The following is a 24,803-nucleotide window of genomic DNA, read 5'->3' as shown; positions in this document are numbered from 1 at the left end:
TTAACTAATCATAATTCAACCCTAATTAATTTAGGGGCTTTTTTAGATTTTTTCCAAAAAAAATTCAAATTTTTTTTACAGTTCCGGCGAGGAGGAGGAGCCTCCTCGCCGGAGAAGGGAGCTGCTGCTCCTCTTTTCCGAGGAGGAGCAGCAGCTCTGCTCCTCGCCTGAGGAGCGATTTGCTCCTCAGGCGAGGAGCAGATCTGCTCCTCGCCAAAACGAGGAGCGGATCCGCTCCTCGCCAAAACGAGGAGCAGATCCGCTCCTCGCCAAAACGAGGAGCGGATCCGCTCCTCGTTTGACGAGGAAGACGATGAACAGACCCATCTGGGTCTGTTCATCTTCTTCATTTGAAGAAAATGAACAGACCCAGATGGGTCTGTTCATCATTTTGATGAACAAAATTTGTTCATCAAATGATGAACAGACCCATCGTGGTTTGTTCACCAAAAGATGAACAGACCCACGATGGGTCTGTTCATCTTTTGATGAACATTTTTGGGTCTGTTCATCAATTGATGAACAAAAATTGTTCATCAAATCTTTGATGAACAGACCCATGGGTCTGTTCATCAAGACTCGTGGGTCTTTTAGAATTTAATTTTTTTTTTATTAAAAAATTTTAAAGTTTTAATATTTTTGTTAAAAATTTAATTTGGAAGTTAATTTGTTAGATATATAAAATTTGGGGGTTAATTTGTCATATAAAATTTTAAATTAAAAGGATTAAATTGTTTTTTTTTTAAATTATTAGGTATTAATTTAAAATATTTAAAAAGAATTAGGACTATTTTAAACCTTTTTCTATCAAAAACCACCTTAAGAAACCGAAACCACTTTGAAAACCGGAGAGTGTATCTCACTCTCTGGAGTGAGAGTGGGGAGGGGGGGTTTTGTACCAAATTTGACAAGTTCAGGGTAAAAGTGACCCCATTTTGCTAATTTTGACGTTTTTGATACTTTGCGCCAAGTTCAGGGGGTAAAGTGATCCTTTGTTCAAAATGTTAATAGTATAAAAATAAGATCTAGTTATTCTAAATTCAAATTTTATATTTTTTTATCAATTGCGACCAAATTTTTTAATTTATATAATTATGTTCAAATTTAAAAGGTTTTTTTTATAATTATATCCAAATTTTAAATTTTATTTTTTAATTTTAAACATTACATCATTTATAAATGGCTTAATTGCGTAAAAAGTCACAAATTTTAGCGTGTTTTGCAAATTTAACATAAACTTTCAATTTTGGCAAATTAATACACAAACTTTTAATTTTTTGCAATTTCAACACCGATCAATTTTCGGTGAAAAAAATGATGATGTGGACGCCAGAACAGTGGTTATTCCGGTGTACACATCAGCATTTTTCTCTATTTTTTTGAAGAAAAATTGATCGGTGCTAAGATTGCAAAAATTCAAAAGTTTGTGTATTAATTTGCCAAAATTGAAAGTTTATGTTAAATTTGTAAAACACGCTTAAATTTGTGATATTTTACGTCATTAAGCCTTTATAAATTGCGATCAAACTTTTATAGAATCGTTTTTAGAAGTTACACATAATTTATAAAATTTGATCATAATTTATGAAAGACTTGAATGTTTATATTTAAAAAGTAAAATTCAAAAGTTTAATATTGCAACAAATCTTTCAAATTTAAACATAATGATAAAAATTAATTAATTTACTTGCAATTGCTAAAAGACATAAATATTTTAAATTTTGAGGGTGATTATACCTAAAAGTAAAATTATTATTATAGCGATATAATTATAAGAAAAGGATCAAATTAATCAAATTTAAATTGGATCCAGCAGTCTATTAAGTGGACGATTAGTTGTGATATTTGAATTCAATTTGGTCTGTTTATTTTAGTAATTCCAACTCAAATTCGACTTGATTAGGATAGAATTTGCAGTTAAAATAATCTGCAAACTGACTCTACTCGGTCACATCCAAATCCAAATTAAGGTCCAACGTAAATCAGACGCTAATTATAAGTGATGGAGAAATTTGTGGAAAGACTTGGCTTTCTGATGATCCAGGGAACCAAAAAAGGTAAACCGTCCTTGTGGATATGGAATCGGTGGTTCCCATTTAATCGACTGCTGCAAAATGCAAAAACATCAAATTTAACAAAACCAAACTTATTTTTGGTTTATAATATAATATAAATAATAAAAGAGAACTACGGGTTAAGTCATTGTAATTTCCACATCTTACGGAACTCATTGGGAGCACTTGAATGAATTGTTAAAGGCTCGTATTAGATGAAAAGTCCGACGGTGGCATGCCGAAATTAGCCTTCCCGAAAATTTATTCAGATAGTCGTTCCGCTCCAAATGGTGGTGGACTCCACCGGGAGTTCCCTCGTCACCAAAAAAAAACTGAAACGAAATTTTAAACTGAATCCAACAGTCAATTTGATTGGTTATTTTTAGTTAGGGTTATATTAAAACTTAACTGAAATTCTTATATTTAAAATTTAAACAAACTAAAAATGAGTTTTTTTATAATTATAGAAAAGTTGTAGTGAAATTTATCATACGACTTATCAGATTGCGGACTATCATTTATGCCATTTAACCTAATTAAATCAAACTAAATTTCGATCCGATTTTTTTTATAATAATGAAAAAAAATCAACATATACATAGCTAGAGTCGAAATTCTTATTAAGAAAAGTAACAATTTTTTTTGGACGAACCACTTATCATTTGATTGGAATTTAATTGACTTCTTTATATATATAAATCTAAAGTTTAAAATATTTATAGTAACACAATTTGACCCATTTTTTTCAGTGACTTGATCAGAATGTTTATACAAATATTCAAACATTTATTTTTTTAAAAAAATATTTATGAAAGTATAGTATTTTAAGTCTTCGTATATATTTGACTTAAATGCACAAACAATCACTAACTTTCGCGTGTTTTTGATATTTAACACGAACTTTTAATTTTGGCATATAAATACACAAAATATCAATTTTTTTCATATATAACCAAATCTCCGTTTTAGGTCAAAACCGGTGCCGTTTTATGTCAAAAACGGTGCCCATGTTATGCATGCAAAAAATTGATAGTTCATATATTTATATGTCAAAATTATAAGTTCGTGTTAAATACTAAAAACACGCGAAAGTTAGTGATTTTTAGTGCATTTAAGCCTATATAAACATAATGATTACTATTTCTGTGATTGCATACAAAAAAATATAGAACCGATGTATTTCTATGAATGGCAAAATGAGGCGTGTGCTCAAAATTTTATCGACCACAACACTGTTTTTCATTAAAAAAATGTGAGACAATGCTATTAATCATGAAAATAAGCGCGAAGATTAGGAGTCACCATCCGGTGGGATCAAAATATCTGTTCTATATTCGGATATGGCCGGATTCCATCATGAAACACTACTAATCCTTCCATTTGAAATAGCTGCAATCTCCTATCTCGCATGTCATGAACTTTCGTCCCGAATTTTGGCATGTCCATGAAGTTCTCTCTACGCACCTCTTGTCACAATAACAAAATTCTATTTCAATGTCAAAGAAAGAGTTGAAGAATAAAAAATCAACAGGAGGAAGGAGAAGGCTTCAAATATGCTTTTAAAGAGATTATGTTTTACTGTTGCAAAGGGCTCTTTTGTCCATTTAAAATAAGTCGACCCATAAATTTCACATCATTTACGTTTTAATAAGTATTTGCCTATGTGGAAATTGACCCCTTCCGCGTAAACTGCGTTTTTAAGGGCTACAGGAAAGAAACTAGCTAGACACATCAATTTGTAATTTATAAATAAGTTCACTTATCGGTTCGATATAAAATTTTGTCCAACACTAAATTGTCATTTAAAAATAAAATCAAACACCAAATATATTATCCCTTAAAATTAGTGGTGTATCCACCTCCCCTGCTTAGTCATGACCATGAAACTCCGATGAGAGATTTTAACAATTAAAAGCTTACACTATATTATTTCTAAATGAAATTGAAATATTTTGGAAAAACAAATTCGTCATTTTCACTTATGGCGGACTGAACATAGTTTTTAAATTTTTCTAAGACGTGTAATGATGTGTGAGAAAAAAGAATAGAAAATGATGAAGGAGCAATTCATTTTGGTTTAGCAAATATCATTTTGGTAAGGCACAGATTATAAGGAAGAGAGTTTTGGTTTGATAAGGGTTTTGATTTTATAAGGAAAGACGAACAAAAAAATACTAGGATTTTGGGATATTCAACACTAAATTACAAAAGTACTCAACATCTACAAGAATTACAAAATACTATTATATAAATAAATCAAGACGATGTAGTTTTGAATTTTGGTTAATTCGGTCGGTTATTTTAGAAATTATAATATAAAAATCAAACCAAACTAAATTGACCGGATTTTTCAAATCTATATATATATATAGTATAAAAGTGAACCTTTTGGTTTAATACATTATTTAATCCCTAAACTTTATCACTTTATTTCATACGATTTCTAAACTAATTTTTTGTTCTATTGAGCCTATTAACTATTTTCATTGTTCTATTGAAACTCTAAATTTTACCATTTTATTCTTTATGACCTTTGAACTAATTTCGTGTTCCATTAGACCTTTGAACTATTTTTTTGGGTATATTTAACCCCTTAACTATTCTTTTTGCCTATTGCATATTTAAATTTTTAATTTTTACCCATTTAATCTCCTAAAAAATACAACTTTAAATGCTTAAAAGCATATAAATTTGTTATATTTAACCATTTAACTATTCTTTTTGCCTATTGCACATTTTAATTTTTAATTTTTACCCATTTAACCTCCTAAAAATACGACTTTTTCAACCATATTATATTTAGAATAAATGCTTAAAAGCATATAAATTAATTTATATACAATCATAGTATAAAGGGCTTAATACATTATTTAATCCCTAAATTTTACCGTTTTATTCCATACGACCTCTAAACTAATTTTTTGTTCTATTGAGCCTTTTAACTATTTTCATTGTTCTATTTAACCCCTAAATTTTACCATTTTATTCTTTATGACCTTTGAACTAATTTCGTGTTCTATTAGACCTTTTAACTATTTTTTTGTTATATTTAACCCCTTAACTATTCTTTTTTCCTATTGTACATTTAATTTTTTAATTTTTACCCATTTAACCTCCTAAAAAATACAACTTTTTTAACCATATTATATTTAGAATAAATGCTTAAAAGCATATAAATTAATTTATATACAATGACATGTGATTTTTTAAAAAATATATCATTTTAATAATATTTTCGTAAATTGTTGACGACAATATAAATTAAAAACAAAATGGTAGAAATAAATAAATAAATTAAAGTTGATCAAATAATTAAATGATATTACTTCTTGAACATGTAAATGTTTTTTAACATTTCAACACTGATAAAAGGAGTTTGTATCTTTTGCTTAACGATATTTATAAAATACATAAATTTATTATACTTTGATAATATTAAATAAATATTTAATTGTTTAAAAAAAACTATAAATTTTAGTGTGATTCGTAAATATAACTTGAATTTCTAATTTTAGAAATTTTAAAATACCAACTTTTAATTTTTTGCAATTTCAAACTTTTCAAATCAATTACGAATCTTCTAAGTTTGTGTTTAAATTGTAAAACACGCTAAAATATATGATTCTAAAGCAATTAATCCTTAAATAGATTTTTAAAAAATTTATAAAATATATCGCTCTTTAGTTTAAATGTAGGAAATATATTTAATTTTTTTAAATTAATACATTGTGTTAGAGGTTAAATGAGTAAAAAAGTAGTTTAGATATTAATTGCGGAAAACATTTAGTTGAGGGGTTAAATAGAACAAATAGTATAGTTTGAGGGGTCAAATAGAAAAAAAAATAGTTAAGAGGTCCAATGGAACAAAAAAATAGTTAAGAGGTCCAATTGAACAAAATGGTAAAATTTAGGGGTTAAATAGAACAAAAAAAATAGTTAAAAGGTCCAATGAAATAAAAATTTAGTTTATAGGTCACATGAAACAAAGTTGTAAAATTTAGGGGTTAAATAATGTATTAAGCCAACCCAAAATCACTGAGTGTTTTTGGGCTCAATTTTATTTAAACACAACTCTTTCCCATTATTACAAGATTACTAACAACAAATGTATATTTCTTTTGTCCCTTATAGTAATTTCCTCATGTTAATGTTAGAAAGATCCATGTTCTATTATTAAATTTCAATAAAGCCATTGTATTTTAATTTTTTTTTCTATTTTATGTCATCACATGGAAATCATTAACTCTTCTTTCGTTGTTACACTTGAGGGTATTATATTGGTTAAATATTTTTTTCTTGATTTTAAAGAATCCATATTAGACTTTTTATTTACAGTAGACCCATCATACTCCTTAGATTAGTGCCAGATGTTTTTTAAAAATTTAGCTGGAAAATTTATTTTTCACCATAATTAAATTAAATAGAAAATTTACTTCTCTAAGAAACAATGCCTCCAAGAAATATTTCTTTGTTATGCCAAATTATTTAAATTTTTTTACTTCTTAAAAAAACAGTGTAAGCAAATTGCTTGTAGACTACTCATCTCCTTCCCAATATATAAAAACAAGGTTAAAGGGTTAAAAAGCACATAAAAATATTTTGAGATACAAATCGGTGAATAGAGTGAATTTAACTAAAAAACGACATGCTTTTTCAAGATATCAAATTAAATAATGTTATTTTGTTGATTGGAATTTCTAAACATTCATCACGTTTTGGGTTCGTTGGCTTTGAATTTATCGTGTGTAAAATGCTTAAACATAAAATTGATCGTGTATAAAATCATCAAGTTGCAATCTTAATTTAATTGAACGAACTATTTTTTTTATCCTCATGTTATGTTTAATTTTTATGTGACTTATTAATTTAGTTCAGTTGGCGAAAAGAAAATACATTACAGGGTATTGATATTCGGCTGACAACAATGAAAAGAATAATTTGAACTAGATTCAAGATTTTGAATAGAAAAAATAAAAATAATAATTAATGATTTAATTTAAAGTGTCAAGACCATCTCTATAATAAAATAAACCCTCTTAAACAATGCATCAAATAAAATTTCTATGCAAATTTTTAATAAATTGTTAATTTTTAAAATGTATCAAATTTATGAACTTTAAAATTTGAATCATTGAATTTAACTAAAAACAAGTTGACATCTTTTGCTAATTTTTTTAATTATCAATTTGTTTATGTTAACCTAAATCTGTAAGACATCTAAAATTTACAGTTTAAAAATTTATAACAGTACAAAACTGAAAATAATTGAATTGCACAATACACATTGATATTTAGTTAATTATTTGAAATGTTTTATTACAACATCATAAGGCTTTTAAATAAAATTTTTTATATTATTAATTTATTTTATTATAAAATTTGTGGACACTTAATATATTTTACAAATTTAATTTTTATACAGTCAATATCAATTTTAATATTAAAATAAACTTAAAACGTACGTACATTCAATTTTAAATATCGAAACGACCATGATATTTTTAAACAATTAGCATGTATATAATTTATATTTTTAAATTTAAATTTATATTTTAAATTAAACTGATCCAACCCAAAGCGAAGCAAGGGTATCTCACTAGTTTATAAATATAACTGAACCAAATTAATCAATAATATTTCGGTTTGATTCGATCGGTTAACATTACCAAATACTCTGCACACCCCTACATGTAATAAGGTGGAAAATGAGCTAAAGTGTCAATTTAGAGTTTTATTTGTTTAACTTTCTGAAATCCGACATTTTGGATCATCTATACTAAGTTAAAGGGGCAAACTAATCCTTTGCTCTTCTTCCATTTGTAAAAATCTAATCCCAAATGTTCCTTCATTGGTCACCTCAATTTTTCAAACCCTAACACCCACAAAACAAACAATCTCGTCTTCTTCTTCATCATCAGAATGGACTTAATCCATCAAACCCAATTCCTATACTGCAATTCAACACCACACTGTATCAAATTATCAATCTTTAACTGATATGTCACCACCAACTCCACCATCATCCTCACATCAATTTCTAAACACCCATACTAAACCTTCCCATTTCCAAGATTTATTCTTCTCCGCAATCTCCATCTTCTTCCTCTTCTCCTCCGCCTCCGCCTCCGCCACCAAACCCCAGTTCCCGAAATTACCAATTCTCTGTCTGCCACCAGACCGCCGGAGATTCCTCAACATCCCCGTAATGTCAACTTCAAAGACCCATCACCGTTTCGCCACTCCCCAGTCCCTCTCCGATTGGCTCAAACCCCGGTTACCCTCCGATTCTTTCGCCTCCTGGGGCGTAAAACCCGGCACCAAGAACATCCATAATCTCTGGCTCGAGCTATCCGAGGGTGAAACCTCACTGGCAGACTCCACCCCTCCGATTCGCACAGTCAGTGTCGTGACAGTACGAATTTTGGGTAAGGATAATACAATTTTAGTTGAATCGCATCAAGAATTGTCTGATGGTAGTGTGAGGAATAGGTTTAGACCATTGTCTGAGAAAATGAAACCCGATGAGGACCCGAAAGCTGCTGTTTTTCGAGCTATTAAAGAAGAGCTTGGTTCGATTATAAACGATGGGGCGAATGTGAGGATCATCGATGGCTCTTATAATCAAAAGATTGAAGAGAGACATTCGTTGTCGTATCCGGGTTTGCCTGCGCGTTATCTGTTGCACTCTGTGGATGTGATGGTGGATGGATTACCTGATGAGGAGTTTTGTACAGAGGAATTGGAGGAGTATTGTGATTCTGATGTAAAGAGGGCGGCGGATAAAGCTGTGTCTGTGAAGAAGCATTTTTGGAAATGGATTGGTTCTGATTTGTTACAATCTTGATGTGGGTTAGTTTATTGTTTTTCTGCTTTCACCTGCATTATAACAATTTTGGATTATATATACCTACTATACTAGCTTTGTGCAATCGTTTCTTTTGGCATGTTCCCAATATACTTAGGAAATTGTATTAACATAAAATTAAGAGAGCTTAATGGATTTATGATTGTTTGTGAACGTAATCTTCGCTTCTAATGTGCAATATGGACCTTCTTACTCTTCCATTTCATTTTTTTTTAATTCTGGAGTTCATGTCTCATTTTTAGTGTTGTTTGTTGATGGTTGGGCATGTTGCATTTGAGCCTTCATGTTTTGTTGGAATTCATAGTTAGATTTCTACTTATGTACCCTTTGAAAATTGTAGCTTTGCATGGCTAGACTGAGATAAGGCAGTTAATTTTGGTTTTAGTTTAAAGCAGAGGTACCCGCAACTGGATTCTAGTGACTGAATTAACATGGGGTTTAGGGTAAACTTAGTAGATTGCAATCTTATGATAGCTATAGTAACCTTTAATGGCAAGAGCATTTTATCTTTATTCCTTAGAAATATCAGAAAATTAAGTATGTATGGGGAATAATTTGGTAGTCTAATAGCCATTCCATATCCATAGTATCTCATAATTGACAGTTAGTCTAGTATGGTAGCTTAATAACAAAATTTCGCAAATTTCCAAAATTGCTCTATCTTAATTTTAGTTGAATATAGTTGTGACAACAATGAATTTCATATTTCCTTGATGATCATGAAACCCTTGCAATTGTGTTATATTTCCCTCCTTTTAAAATTTGTTTTTAGGATGTCTAACAAGTAAAATTTTCTGCTAAACGGTATTGGCTTATACAATTTGTGCTATGAAGCTTATTCTTCCAGCTCTCTGCTTAATCAGGTGTTTAGATGAATTATCCGACAACGGAATCATCGCATGATTCGCATCACTGTAGCCCTCAGTATCATGCATCAGTAAGCTTGCCATTCTGTTATTAGTTTGTAGTCCTTGATCTACGGATACCTGTGTGCATGTGTATGATCTCAAGGGGATAGGAACTAAGAGCAAAACAGTGATGTCTTTGAGTGAAAACAAACCAAATCCCTCCTTACACTATATAGGTTCTTCTTTTCACTGGATCAAAAACTTGGACCAGTAAAAGTATTTTTCTGGGTTGAGTACATCAGTAGGATGTTTCATAGCTATTATGTTTCAACAAAGCCAATTTCGGTCCTTGCTATTAATTGAAACAAGTGGAAGGCATTTTAAGGGTAAAAGAACCCTAAATCAAATTGAGACAGAATCCTTAAAGCTTAGGGAATGATACGAAAGATTAGCCTTTGGATAGCAACTAATTTTATCCTTATTTCTCCTCTTCTTTGAAAATATTAACCAGATAGACAGATATGTTTGTCTGTTCTAAATGACGTTCAAAAGATTTTGGTTATATATCTAATAGCATGACGTTCATAAGATTTTGGTTGGTACCTATCTATCTATGAAGGACGTGCATAACTTCTTCAATGTGGCGGCTAGGAATGCGATTGTAGGACTCTGATTTGTATAGTTGTAGCAGCAAGTTATTACTTATTACCTTCTATCACTAACAGTTCTTCCCCTTTACAAGTGTCATGGAGCTGGGTGTCTGAATGGTTTAGACTGTTCTAGCAAGAAACGCTGAATGGAAAACATTGAAAAAAATATATTCTTATACGAATATGTTATATATAGAGAGTTTCGGAGTTTCAAAAGCGTGTCTGAAAACGGTAACCATACGCCGGAATGTAAGACTCAAAAGTTTATGTGCAACATAGGTGACACTGACAATTAACCTTCCTCCTCATCATTTCCTCTCGTAGGCTCTGTTAGAATTTCCAGCTTAATTGTAGCTCTCTTTATTTCTACTCGGTTATGACACAGTTGCTAGTTAAAAACTCAATAATGCCCGACTGAGTTCGAATATGACAGAATACCGGAAAAAGATAGGTTCTCCGCTTGCTACATATTTTTGGAAGTTTCAATGCTTTTCTTGTTTCCCAATTCTTCTGAAAACTTGTAGAGGATATCAAGTGATCACTGTGCGTAAGAGTTCTTTGCACGCTCATATCGCAACGGTAGTCGTGAATGCTATTCGCTCACCATAGGATATTTTTTACCTCTAGCTTCATGTAAAACTACTATAAATGTGTAGTTTGGTGAGCCTGAGCATCAATTTTGTTGGAAAGAAAAGAAGAAGAAATCCCATTTTGTAGAAAGTTAAAAGCAAATAGCTTTTGATACCTATGGCCTCAAAAAGGCTACTCCCTTTTGAAAACATTTCGACCAGATTTTGCTTTCAATTTTTGTGGAGTTGTGGATGGAACTATTTTTGTCCATATTATGTACTAGTCGGGTAGGAATCAAATAGGTCTCTCTGATCATTGGAAGGATATTCAGGATAGATCGTTATGGTTCGTGACTAGAATTCCAGAATACCAAATTTAATCATCAAATTCGGGTTGGACCCCAACTTTTGACCGGGGGTATTGATTAACTTTTAATTCACCTGTACTTTTTTTAGCAGTCCGGTCTTAACCTCCGGCTAGCTATATCTTGAAGTGAAGAGAGAACGACGTAAAAAATTTTAAATAAAAATTTGAAACCTTACTGTTCTTCATAATGCATAGATATGCATTATGAACTTTAAGAGATTCAATTATGCTCAATGAAATAGTGTGGTCTCTATTATATTATTCTATTTAAACTTGAGCGAATTGGTAATTAAAGAAAAAGATTCTGAAAACCTAATGGATGATAGGACCCACAAGTACTTGAACAAAGTTTGTGTTATCTTATTATGTACAATAAAGCTGAGATTTGACGTCGAAATTTCATGCATCCTTGCCAAAGCTAGCAACTTAATTATTATTTTCCCGCCTTTATCTCTGCCTTTCTCCTCAAATCCCACCCCATCATATCTTTCAACCTTTTTTTGGGTAGAGGTCACTAAGATTTGAAAATGGATCTCAGTTATGAGACGGTATCTTTAAACTCTCCGCATTGATAATTCACATTCTAGCTGACTAGCTAATCTCCTATGGGAGGCAAAGTCGTAATTTTAAATTTTAAATGGTTGTATATATAAATGCGGTTTTGACTCGTGATCTCATTTAAATTAAAATAAGGTCTTACTAACTCATTTGACAGTCTTCCAATAAACGTCCAAAATAGTCACTTGTACATAATAGACATCTTAAATAGCTAATGTACACTGGATAACCGAACCGATAAATTTTAATTAATTCATTTCGTATTGACATTATAAAAAAACTTAAACTTGAGCCTGACTCAATTCAGTTGTGACAGTAAAGTTCTATTAAGACAAATCAAACTAAAAAAATTTAAGTGATGTAAAATATTTTTAAATTTAGTTTGATTATATATAATTTTAAAATAAAATAAATAATTATTTTGATTCCGTTCATTTCGAACCTTATATAGTCAACCGCTTTGACATCGATTGAGCTCATCGAATTCGCACATAAGCTATAAACTCTTAATTAATGAAACTAACTATAGTTTATAAATTAAATCCGTGTCTTATTATTTACAGAACAGAATTAGAGAGCAGCAAAAACACTTTAAACACAAACTTGATATTAAAACGTAGCAAGCACAAATAAACAGTTAATTATGAACTCACAGGCTGCTGCATATAGTGTATAAATATTGTTAGCAAATAACAACTCAGACAGTGGCAGAACATTGAGTCCCCTGCTTCAAACTCAGCGGTCCGGCCGGAAGATCAGGTCCAAATCCCATAACCGCAACACAATTAACGTTAAGCCGATACCGTCCGGAAACCCAAGTCCCAACTTTCCACCGGAGCCTTCCATTCACCTTCAAGTTAACAACCAACTTCCCGACAGTCTGGTCTCGTCCCACCTCAAAACCAAACGAAGAAGCCACCGGAAGTCCAGCGCCGATCAGAGAAGCAGTCAACAGATTACTATCTTTATGCCCTTGATAAAACGGAGGAAGAGTGGTCTCCACAGTTATCTGCTGACCCTTATAAGCAGCGTACGCCTGCAACTCGTCGTAGTAAATGCCAACTTTCTCATTAGGGTTCTGGGAAAACAAGGTGAGTTGGATGGAGGAGTTGAGCAGGTTGGGGCCGGAGAGGTTGAGTTGGTAAATATGCGCTTCTTTGAGGGAGAACTGGGGCTTACCGGGGCGGAGGATGATCCAGACGACGAGTATTAACGAGAGAAGGGTGGTGAAAAGTGTGGAGAAGAGAAGAAATAGTTTTCTGTAGAGATGAGTGTTGATGTTGATTAGGGTTGCTTTGGTGGCGCAGTGTTTTGGAGATTGAATGGAGACCAGAGACATTTGCAGTGGAGAGTTGGAGGTAGAGGGAGAAGATGGTAGGAAGTTTAGTAAGTTAAGGAAATGAGAAATGATGGGTTAAATAAAGAGAAAGATAGCACTGGCATTACAGAAAGTAGAAATTATTATTGTTTGAGTCCACCATGAGTTCGGTTTAAAATAACTAGAGTTATTTGCAGTTTTAAAAAATATAATTTATGTAATAATTTTTTATAAACTTTTTTTTTTTAACATAGTCAATAATTACCATTTTCTTATTTTTTTTTGGCTACTCACCTCAAAAACTACCGATCTTTCATTTTTTTTTTCGATAACACCCTGACCTTGCAATTTCGTTAATTGCACCCTATTTCGTATTTTTACGTTTCAATAGCACCCTAAATTAAAAAAAATAGACGATTTCATGATTATAAGGATTAAATTTTATAAAATAACCAAATCTAAGGATCATTTTATACTATTTTCTACTTGGCTAAATTTTAACAAGTCCCTTAACTTAAAATATGTTCAAATAAACCATCTTCTCCACTAATTCAAAATAAACAAAAAAAAATATTTTCCGACATCTTTTCCGCTCGACCCGCTGCCGCTTCAGAATCCGCCACCACCCACCGCCGCTGCCGGGACCAGCAGCTGGCCTCCTTCCGGCCATGGAAGACCAGTTGCTGGTCTTCCATGGCCGGAAGACCAAGACCAGCAGATCTGCTGGTCTTCCGGCCATGGAAGACAAGCAGATCTGCTGGTCTTCCGGCCATGGAAGACCAGCAGATCTGCTGGTCTTCAACGGGAAGACCAGCAGATTTGCTGGTCTTCCGGCCGTGGAAGACCAGCTGAACTACTGGTCTTCAACGGGAAAACCAGCAGATCTTGCTGGTCTTCCCGTTGAAGACCAGCATAGCTGCTGGTCTTCAACGGGCCATGGAAGACCAGCTCGTCTTCCCCAAAGGAAGGTCTTCCATGGAAGACGCGCAACTCGTCTTCCATGGAAGACCGGTGACGGATAGCAGCGTTTGAACGGAGAGGGTGACAGAGAGCGGCGGCGTTCGAACGGATTTATTTATTTTTTGTTATTAATTTAGTTATTTTTTGTTATAGAGAAGAGGGTTTGTATGTATAATGTAAAACATCATATGATATTTAGAGTTTTTTAAAAATATGAAGGATTTATTTTGAACTTTATCCAAATGAAAAGAGTTCAATTTAATACTTTAGGGTGCTATTGAAACGTAAAAATACGAAATAGGGTGCAATTGACGAAATGAAAAGGTCGGGGTGTTATCGAAAAAAAAAATGAAAGATCGGTAGTTTTTGAGGTGATTAGCCTTTTTTTTTAATAAATAGTAATATTAATTAACTTATTAGTGGATTGGAAGTAAATAAATATATAAAAAATAATTTAAACTGTTGTTATTTATTAAAAATAGATATAAAAAATTGGGACATAAAAACAAAAACAATTAACAATTATATTAAGGCAAAGGAAATTTTTTTTATTTAAAATTGGCTCATTAAGTAAATTTATATGAAATTCAAATAAAAAAAACACCACGTTATACAAAAAATTTAACTAAAAACTCAAATTCATACATTATATAGGTTTATATAGAATTAAGTTCAGACTGAATTTATTATAAATATAATTGTTATTAATATAAATTAATAATCTAATTTGATTATTTAAAGTTCAAATTAAACTTTTTTAAACTAAATATTTAAATTCGATTTAAATTGATTTGAACTTTCTAAGTGGATGAATGTGTTAAAGATAATAGATTGAACTTTGAGACATTGAGTGAATTAGTTGTTTAATTTAAGTATCAAACTCTCTATAATCAAAATAAATTTCTATCCTTACCAAACTCTCATTTAACTAAGTAAAACATACTCATACAACGCTTCAAATTAATAGACATTCAATTGAGAGAACATTAATCCAATATTATTCAAGCTTCATCAACAACTTGATTTTATTTATTTAGCGTAATCATAAATCATCATCGTTTTACATGTTTAATGAATAAACAATCAAAATCTATAAATAGCAATGGCTCCTTCACCTTTAATTAAATCTTGATTTCGGACTCCAAGTATAAATATGAAGCAGTTTATTAGAAAAAGTAGCAGAATTTTGTCGTTATGTAAGGTCCTATCCGGCTGGGTTCATATTGATCGGACCAGCGCCACTTCAAGAAATGCTTCCAGCTGATTTTTCTGATTACAACAGATATGTGAGATGCACGAGCACGACAAATCCCAAGTTGAAGTGGGACAAGCCTCAACTTTTCTAATATCATTATCACTTCATATATCTTTTCATTTTAATTGCCTTTACAATTTTTAAAAATTTAACTCATCTACATATTAAGTTCTGATATTTAATATTTACAGCGAGTTGAAAATATACTTTAAAATGTTGTTTTTTTCTTTTACAATTTTAAAGTGTAGGTGAATTAATAAGACATTCTTCTTATTTATGTTAGAGGTTGCAGTTAAATCGTACACTTGTATGTGGCCGTTTAAAATTTAGAATTAGAGTTTACATTCCGCAAGGACCTACACGGCTCAAATGGAGATTAGTTTGAACATGGAGACTTAAATGTGTCATTTCATAGTTGAAATTTGTTTAAAAAAATCTCATAAGTCTTGTAAAAAAAATATGTATTCTTTTTCAACGAATAAATAAACCCTCTCATCTAAAAAATAATATTTTATATTTTAAAAAATAAGTTGGTTATTATTATTTTAATATATTAAATTATTTATTTTTAATATATAAACTGAATAAATTAATAATAAAAATAAACTTATAGTATCAATATTTAATATTTTTATTTTATTATTTATAAAAAAGAGTTAATAATAAAGAATCCATTTAACTAATATTATTAATATTTAATATTATTGTTATTATTTATAAAAAAAGATAATTAATATTAAAGAATCGATTGAATAAAATTAAAAATACCATTTTTTATTTAAAAGAAAAAGTATAGTTAAAGTCTGAGATATTATTTCAGTATGTATCCATGTCGATAAATTAATCTACATCATTTATTGTAAACAAAAAATAAAGTTAAAAGAGTCTAAAATAATTTAATTAGTCTATATCTTTTATTTACAATAAATAGTATATATTTCTCAAACTTGACATTTTAAATATTCAAGTGACTTTGAGATAATCCAATACAAAAATTGAATGAGTACATACATACTTACATCTCTGCAAATTGAGACATAATTGAGACATAAGGAGACAAAAATCACACATTAAAATTGATGGGTGCCAAGATATTGCAACAAGTGTTTATTTTATTGAATATTCATGCGCTCTTAAATGCAAAAAGGTCCATGTCATGTGCAAATACACTTTGCTTTTCTAGTTATATTATGAATGGCAAGGGAGAAAAATTGACATGAGAAGATACGGGGGATATCTATCTTAGCAATAATTAAAGATAGCAAACACTTTTAGAATAATTGAGAGGCTTTCTAAAAGAGGTAGAAGAGATTAGTGCCTAACTACCTTTCTTGTTCAATGCAACTATGTCTTATAAGTTATATAATTGAAAGCCATCAAGTTGCCATTGGGGCATTATAGTCACTGGTTCAAATCACGGCTACGCTCATGTTAAAAAATAGAGTATTTGAAATTGGACTACTAGTTACTATAATCCGGAACTGTTAGATATGTGGACTTGCAGACAGTCAACATTCCAAGGTTTGACAATAATTTTGAACTTCTGCTCCAGAAAATAAGTCTTTGTTATCAAAAATATATGAGTTCGAGTTCGACATGATAATGAAATATTCAAACTTGACTCGACTTACTTTGCTTTGTGTTGGCTTTTATTGAATTCAAAAATCAAAAGTGTTTTTATTTAAATCGGAGCTAGAGATTAACAATTGACTAATTGAATTCGTGAATGTTTAAAATGAAAATGTATAAGTGAGATGAATTGTGTAAACGTGTTATATATAATGATTAATATGTGTCTAACTCTAGAAGTCAATTTAGAGTTAAGTTGTAAAAATCTTGTGATGTTATTTACATATCAACCTATATATATGTTGGTTAGATCCCTAGAATTCCAGAACGTCGAATCGGAATCGAAGTGATCATAGTGGCCACTTCAATTCTCATTACCTAGTGTCGGGTCACAGTCTGTGAAATCGGATCATAATTCAAGCATGCGAGCATGGTTATATGAAATGTGAACCAGTTTAACATAGTTTAATCATGTATGCTTAAAGAAGTAAATATGGCAATGAGTAATGAAATTTAAATTATATGGATTAACTTATGGCATGAACAAACGAGAGATAGAGACAAGTGTCAATATCTCGACATGCTTACTACGGATTTTGTAATTATCTCTCTCCTTCTGTAGTGCTGTCACAGTCTGTGAAATTGGATCGTGACAAAATTAGTATTAGAGACTGAATTGTATATAATACTAAACTGAATAATTAGTTGCTCTACCTATCTCTTTAACAATTTTTTTTGATCAAAGACTAAACTTTATCAAGTTTTTCAATCTCATCAGTTGAATATAAGAATATTTATAAGGTCATTTTCACCACTTGTTATCATTCTATTTATTATACTTTAATAAAATTTTATTTTTCTAACAGTGAGAAACTATAATTCTGATCAATAATTACTAAATATAACTAACAGATTACCTGCGTGGTAAAATTAAATATCCAACAATTTATCCAACATATAGGCCATTATTAACCAATATTAATTGAATAACTTACTGTTGTTGAAAAAAAGGAAGAAACGTGAAGAATGTTAGATGTTTCGATAATCATAAAAATATTTAACTCTAAGATAATATTTAAAAATCTGAGATGTTGTCATTTTATTAAAATAAATCTATGAACATAAATCTATTCAAGTTTTCTGTTTTGCGGTTTTATTTTAATTTTTGAAATTTCATATTACTTTTATAAAATATTTGATTTTTCAATATTTTTGGTCTCGATGTAATATCAAGAAAAGTGGAAAATAAGATGTATGAAATTGTGGGTGTTGTGAGTGTAATTGAGGTGTGCAAGGCACAGAGAAGAAAAGAAAAAGAGGAAACATGAAGAATCTGTAAACAAAAGGCTTTTTTTAAATAAACATTAAAGAAACGGCAAGGAATCAATCATTCCTATGATTATTTGGACTTTACTAGCCGTTACTTTTAACTTAACAAAAGCTTCCATACAATAAAGTCTAGGAGATTAGCTAGGTTATTTACCAAATAATTAAAGTTTAAGAACTTAAGATTTTAACAGTCACTAGCCAGAGTTCTGTAATAGAGATTTTGCTCATGGATGAACATGAAATTACAAGTTACAGCTGAACGAGCTATGCACGGTTTAATCGAACGAGATTAGTAATCAAGCTCCTCGCTCCAACTAAACTTTAATCACTATTGTGGCCTCTTCTGATATTTTGCAAAATTCACGACTTGACTTATTTTTTTATATTCTTGTAGTTTTATATTTAGTCGTCTGGTCAAATTTAGTTTTTCTAAAGCTTTTTAGATTGCATGTCAGAATTTTTTTGATTTGACTAAAATTTTAGAGCTAATTGAAGGATGAAGATTGTTTGCTATTTAAATAAATATTTGATTGTATTTTATCTTTAGAAATTTGTTGACAACTTGTTCGGATGGATACATAAACGGAGGCAAAATTAGAATTAATACAGAGCCAAGAACCATTCATTATGCAAAAATTTAAATTTAGTTACCATATTTAAAAGAAAATAGTATGATTTAAAAGTGTTTCTACTTTTAAATTTATAGCATTATAGACTTAATGAATTTAGTTACACTCAATATAATATAATTTAACCATTTTAATATTTTTCCATAAGGTGCACATGAAGATGGGATCCTCCTAATTTAGGATCTTCTAAAGAATATTAAAATTTGGAAGAAAAAACATGCATGGTAGTTTAAAACCAGTGGGTTATAGTAGTTTGCTTTTTGAATTTTCCTTTTGAATGCCTTTATTTTCCTCCAATTATTTATCGAGCCCTTCAAATCAAAAGAAAAGACAGGATGACCCCAAGACTTTTTGTGATATCTCAATCTTCTCTCTTTTCTTTGTTTTACTAAACAAAGACCCATTATTGTATTTTGGTGTTTTATATCATTATCTTTTATATAAAATTCTTATTCTTATATCATTTATTAATATTTAATGAATGTAATAACTTTTATTAAATGATATGTAATTATTTAACTTTTCAATAAAATAAATAGAATTTATTTAGTTATTATTATTGAATGAATTATAATTACTCTCATTCAATGATATGATAATTTTAACCAATTTATTTTAGTTAAAAAATTTGGTTTGTACGTTTAGTTCGGTTAATTCATTCCGATCATTAAAAAAACTAGTTTTCTTATTATTAAAAAATTTAAAGATTTAACTGATCGAATTAATTAAATTAACATAGTATTTTTATATCTTTTATATCTTTTATTTAATTATCATTGTTATATTTTTATCAATTTTATCGAATTAACTGACTGATTAATTGAGTTCCATTTGACTTAAGTAGCAATTTTCCCCATCAACTTGTAAGTAAAGAAAAATTAGTATATAAATTAACTTGTGGACAAATTAGTCTTAAAATCGATGGTTAAGGTTAATTAATTCCATTTTTATAATTTGCCCCCTCAACTTATAAGCTAATTTGCAAAAATGGGACTAATTGACCATAACCACCAATTTTAAGACTGCTTTGCCCACAAAATTAATTTATGTGTTTGCTAATTGCTTACAAATTAAGGGGAAAATTGCTACTTAAGTCAGTTCACTTTTGTATTTTTGATATTTTAATTAATTTAATTAAATCAAATTCAGTTAAAATCGGTAATTAAGTAGATTCAGTTAAAGAAATAAATTAATCTGATTTATTTATTTTCAATTGAATGGGATGGTTCTTAACCGAACCAACAAATGTTAATCCGTATTTTAAACTACACTGGAACTTCTTAATTTGCTTCGAATTTTATTAAAGTTTCTCATAAATACCCTTAAACTATATAATTTATTCATAATGGTTTATCATAAACTAGATTTAAATTAAAACAATCCAAACAACACCATGAAAAAAGAAGTTTGGCTTCTTGTTCCATTGATTGATATTAAAGAGAGAACCATGATGAAATGGGGTAGATAAAAACTGGTCCCTCTATATTAATCACCACAAAAATAAATACTAGTAGTGTAGCTTTCATGCTCATTAAGCATATGTGGACATATTTTTATAAGAAATGGCCAAAAAAAATTATGATAACACTTAAAAGGAGCTAGTTCCTAGTTGTCCACTAAATTGTTTTTAACCCCTTGGAATTTTCTACATTTGGTATCAATCAGTCCATCATAGAATTGTATACCTGAGTGCATAAATCTCACCAGGCACATGCATATTTTACCAGTCATTTTCATGGCATCTACACTTCAGCTTATAGAAATTAGAAAGCAAAAAAAAAAATAGAAAAAGAACAGTTTTTATTGATTAATTTTGGTAAAGTGGATGTTTAGAAACTTCTTATAAAGATACATCTCTCATAGGGATGCAATCAGTTTTCGATTCGGTTCAGAAATATTTTAAAAAAAAAACAATCGATTAATTTTGAATAAAATAGAACTTTAGTTTAGTCCGTTTTGATTTCACTGTAATAAATGAATAAATGTTCTTTTAGTTTTTTTTTAATGAGAATGATATTAAAATGGAATATTGTCTCAAAGATAGCAAATCTTTTCAGCTAAAGTCAATTTTAATCAGATCTTTTAAAAACATCAATGTTAGCAGATTTCATAAGTACATTTCGCTTTTAGTTAATCCCTTATTTTTAAAAAATAGAAAATCTTTTCAATTTTTTTTTATTATGACAATTTCTTTGATAAGTATTTTTCAAATGAAAAATGGTTAGGTTTGGTTGGAATTTAAAATGTTCGAAATAGTTTGACATTTTTTTGAAAAAATAATATCAAAATTGATACGTGCTTATTGCAAATTGGCTAAATTTTGTGTCATTTTAAAGGTTCAATTAAAATTGACCTCGTTCGGAAAAGTCTAGTATTTTTAAAACATTAGACCTATTAAAATTAAAAATTCAAATCTACATCAAATAATAGTATATTGTACAACGAGTATAAATCTAAAAATCATCCTATTCATTGTTTGGAGGGTATGATTTTTGCCATTTTGATTGAAAAGTCACATCCTTCTCCACCATATTTTAATTGTCATAAAAAGAAGAGTTAATTGTTGAAAAATACCTCATTTTTATAACTTTTTTGTTTATGGTCCAAATCTTTAAAATTATTGATATAAATTAATCTATTTTTTAATTTTCAGTTTCATTTATTTGTTTAAATTAGAATGGAAAAAAAAATTAAATATGTTATCCATATTTAAAATTATTTTCGATAAAAAGATAAATTGAAATAATATAAAATAATGTGAAGAACATTATAAATCTTTGGCTTAATTCCTTAAAAAAACCCCACCTTACACTTTTTCTTCGTTTATATCCTGACCTTGTAAAAACACCATTTGTACCCAATTTTGGGTTTTTATGTTTCATCCCTACCCAAAAGTATTAAATTGTACTTTTTTCATTTGCAAAAGAGTTTAAAACATATTTTTTTCTATTTTTAAATATACAAATAAACCCTTAAACTTAAAAAATAATCAAATACATCCAAATAATTAATTATTTTTTTTAATTTTATAAAATAATGAAAAAATTAAAAAAAATATTATTATTTTAAATTTTTTTGTCGGAAATATTTTTTAAAATAATTTAAAAAAAATAATAAATTAAAAATTAAAAAAATTCGAAAATATTTTATTAAAAAATTTAAAAAAATTATTATTATTTTTAATTTTTTTTGAAGAAATGGTATTTTTGTACTATTAATAATATTAATATCTAATTAGTATATAAGTTAAAAATGAAGGATTGTTTTAAACTCTTTTTCAAATGAAAAGAGTACAATTTAATACTTTTGGGTAGAGATGAAACATAAAAACTCAAAATTGGGTACAAATGGTGTTTTTACAAGTTCAGGGTATAAACGAAAAAAAATACAAGGTGGGGTTTTTTTAAGAAATTAAGCCTAAACCTTTTAACGAAAAGGCTTAATTTTAGCTCTATTTGGATGAAAAGAGGCCAATTACAAATGTTCCTGGCTAGTTTTGCAATGGTAGAATTATTTTGGAGAAATATTTATTTTCAAAGCGTAAAATGCATATAACTATTTCTGCATCACTTACAAACCAACAAATCAAGGAATGAAAAGATTCATCAGCCTTTTTCATTTCTGTTTCAAATATTTTACACCTTGGATTTTTGCTTGACACTTCGAATGCAACACGTACAAGACCATCAACAGAAAGTTCACAACTGCGGTTCATAATTGGTTAGTCAATAGAGCCGAAGTTCAACCCACATCGAGCAACCTCTATTTTTTTGCTCAAAAATCCCATATGCAGACACTCCTGGTTCAAACCAAAGACGAAGACAAATACTCTATCATGCAATAACTTTTTAGATTAGGCCCAACTCGTCTGTATCAGTACAAACTCAGACTCTGAATCAATCATAAGTTTAGGTGATGATAATGAGGATGATTGTTTTTATATTATTTTCTGTTATTTTAAAAAAAAAATCTCATTTTATATGTACATATATTTTAATTTATATATTATAAAAAAGGTAAAATGACAAAAAAACGGAAAAAGATAACATCCATATAGAGCGTCTTCTCATCCATATTAAATGCAAACTCATTTTTTACAAAATGTAAGCAGGGGCGGATCCAGCCCTTAGAGTGAAGTGGCATCTGCCCCTGCAAACTTTTAAAAAAGATCAATTTTAGTATATTCTAACTACATATATATACCAACGAGCAATAGCTCAAATGGTATAAGCGCTGGCAGCAAACTGCTAGGTCGTGGGTTCGATTCCTCCCACAAGCGCTCCCCTCTCCCTAATTATCAAAAAAAAAAAAACTACATATATATGCATCACGGTTTAATATATATTATTTTTTATATATATTTTTATTTCGATTATATTAGTTATATTTTTTATTATAAATGTTTTTCTGCCCTCTCATTTTAAATTTTAATTTTTTTTAATTCCGTCCCTGAATCTAAGGACCTGTTTAAAACACATGACCTTGGCCTAGTAGCCAACCACATATATCCAATTATATGGTTCCTATGGGCTATCGCTCATTTCAAGAATGGTACATGCTACCTTTCTGTCACGCGCTATATAATTTTTCGCACGTGATGAAGGTTATGTCTCAAACTTCTCCAATAACACTCTCAAATCTCGTGTTCCGGAATCTTCCGGAACGTTTTATAAACTTTATATTCCGGAATTCTCTAGAACATTCTAGAATCCTCTAGAACATTCTAAAATCATCTAAAACACTCTAAAATCATTTAGAACACTCTAAATCATTCTAGAACATCCTAGAATTCTCATGAATACTCTAGAATGTTCCAGAATATTTTAGAAGATTCTTCACGAGACTATTCTGGAATTATCTAGAATCCTCTGAACTAATCCGGAATACTTTAGAACTCTCTAGAAGGTACTTAGATGTATATAATAGCTTCTTACATTGTATAGAATAATATAGATAGTTCTAAAATGTAGAATATAAACCATTGGATCAAATAGATCCTAACCATTTATTGAGGAGGTGGAAACTTTATATATAGACAAATTCCCCCCCCCCCCCCCCCCCCCTTATTTGTAACATACATGAATCATTCTAAAACTCTCTATTTACTATCAATACAAAATTGTATTATTCAAGCTCTTATTGTCCATATTTGCTACTAAGTTACTATCGTATTAAAATTCAAGGCTTACTTAACATCTTCACAAGCAAAATCGCCTAGGTGCCGCGTGGGTTAGCGTGTGAAATTTCTAACTCCGTGACATTTCACTCACTATATGGCGAAAAAGATTACTACAAAATCAAAAGGTCTAAAACCCTATAAAACAGGAATGGAAGAATTTGTTGAAGGACACCTGATTGAGAGAAAAACAAGAGAATTGTGAATGTGTTTTTGGATTGTTTAATATTCATATTTTTGAAGTTGCATATTTAAAAGTTTTAATTCAATTCTTACACCAAACCTCTGAAATTATATCTCATTTTTATAGTCTTTTATTTAATATTTCAATTTTACAATTGATAATATATACCTCGTTTTACATTCTAATTTTATATAAAACTCTAAAAGCACATTTACAGTTCTTCAATACAAAAATATATATTACTAATATTTTTCGGTTCGGCTTTTCGATTTCGATTCTATAAATCAATTTGATCAGTTCGTTTGCCTACCCCAAACGAGAAATTCTTATTTGAACCTAGTTCGCCACGTATGTGACACGTGGCGAACTAGGTTCACCTAAGAATTTCTCGCCCCAAACAGTACATACCGGCACAACGCTATGAACCATAACATTCACTTATAAGCACAAATATGCATAGTCCACACCGTAA

At 29.8% G+C, this 24,803-nt stretch overlaps 2 protein-coding genes across 2 annotated transcripts; one reads left to right on the top strand and one right to left on the bottom strand.

The window, feature by feature from the left end:
• The first annotated feature begins 7,818 nt into the window (after positions 1 to 7,818).
• Positions 7,819 to 9,119, top strand: LOC126685897 (uncharacterized). The gene has a single exon (XM_050379891.2). The coding sequence runs from the start codon at positions 8,053 to 8,055 to the stop codon at positions 8,896 to 8,898; it is 846 nt and encodes a 281-aa protein (XP_050235848.1). The 5' UTR covers positions 7,819 to 8,052; the 3' UTR covers positions 8,899 to 9,119.
• Positions 9,120 to 12,421: 3,302 nt separating this feature from the next.
• On the bottom strand, positions 12,422 to 13,367 carry LOC126685898 (NDR1/HIN1-like protein 26). Its single transcript, XM_050379892.2, has one exon. It carries the CDS (start codon positions 13,248 to 13,250, stop codon positions 12,609 to 12,611), a length of 642 nt encoding a protein of 213 aa, XP_050235849.1. The 5' UTR covers positions 13,251 to 13,367; the 3' UTR covers positions 12,422 to 12,608.
• Positions 13,368 to 24,803: the final 11,436 nt, after the last annotated feature.

This window comes from Mercurialis annua, linkage group LG6 (assembly GCF_937616625.2).
Source record: "Mercurialis annua linkage group LG6, ddMerAnnu1.2, whole genome shotgun sequence".
NCBI lineage: Eukaryota > Viridiplantae > Streptophyta > Magnoliopsida > Malpighiales > Euphorbiaceae > Mercurialis > Mercurialis annua.
Note: the sequence above shows the minus strand (reverse complement) of the source record. Positions and strands in the feature narration are given on the sequence as shown.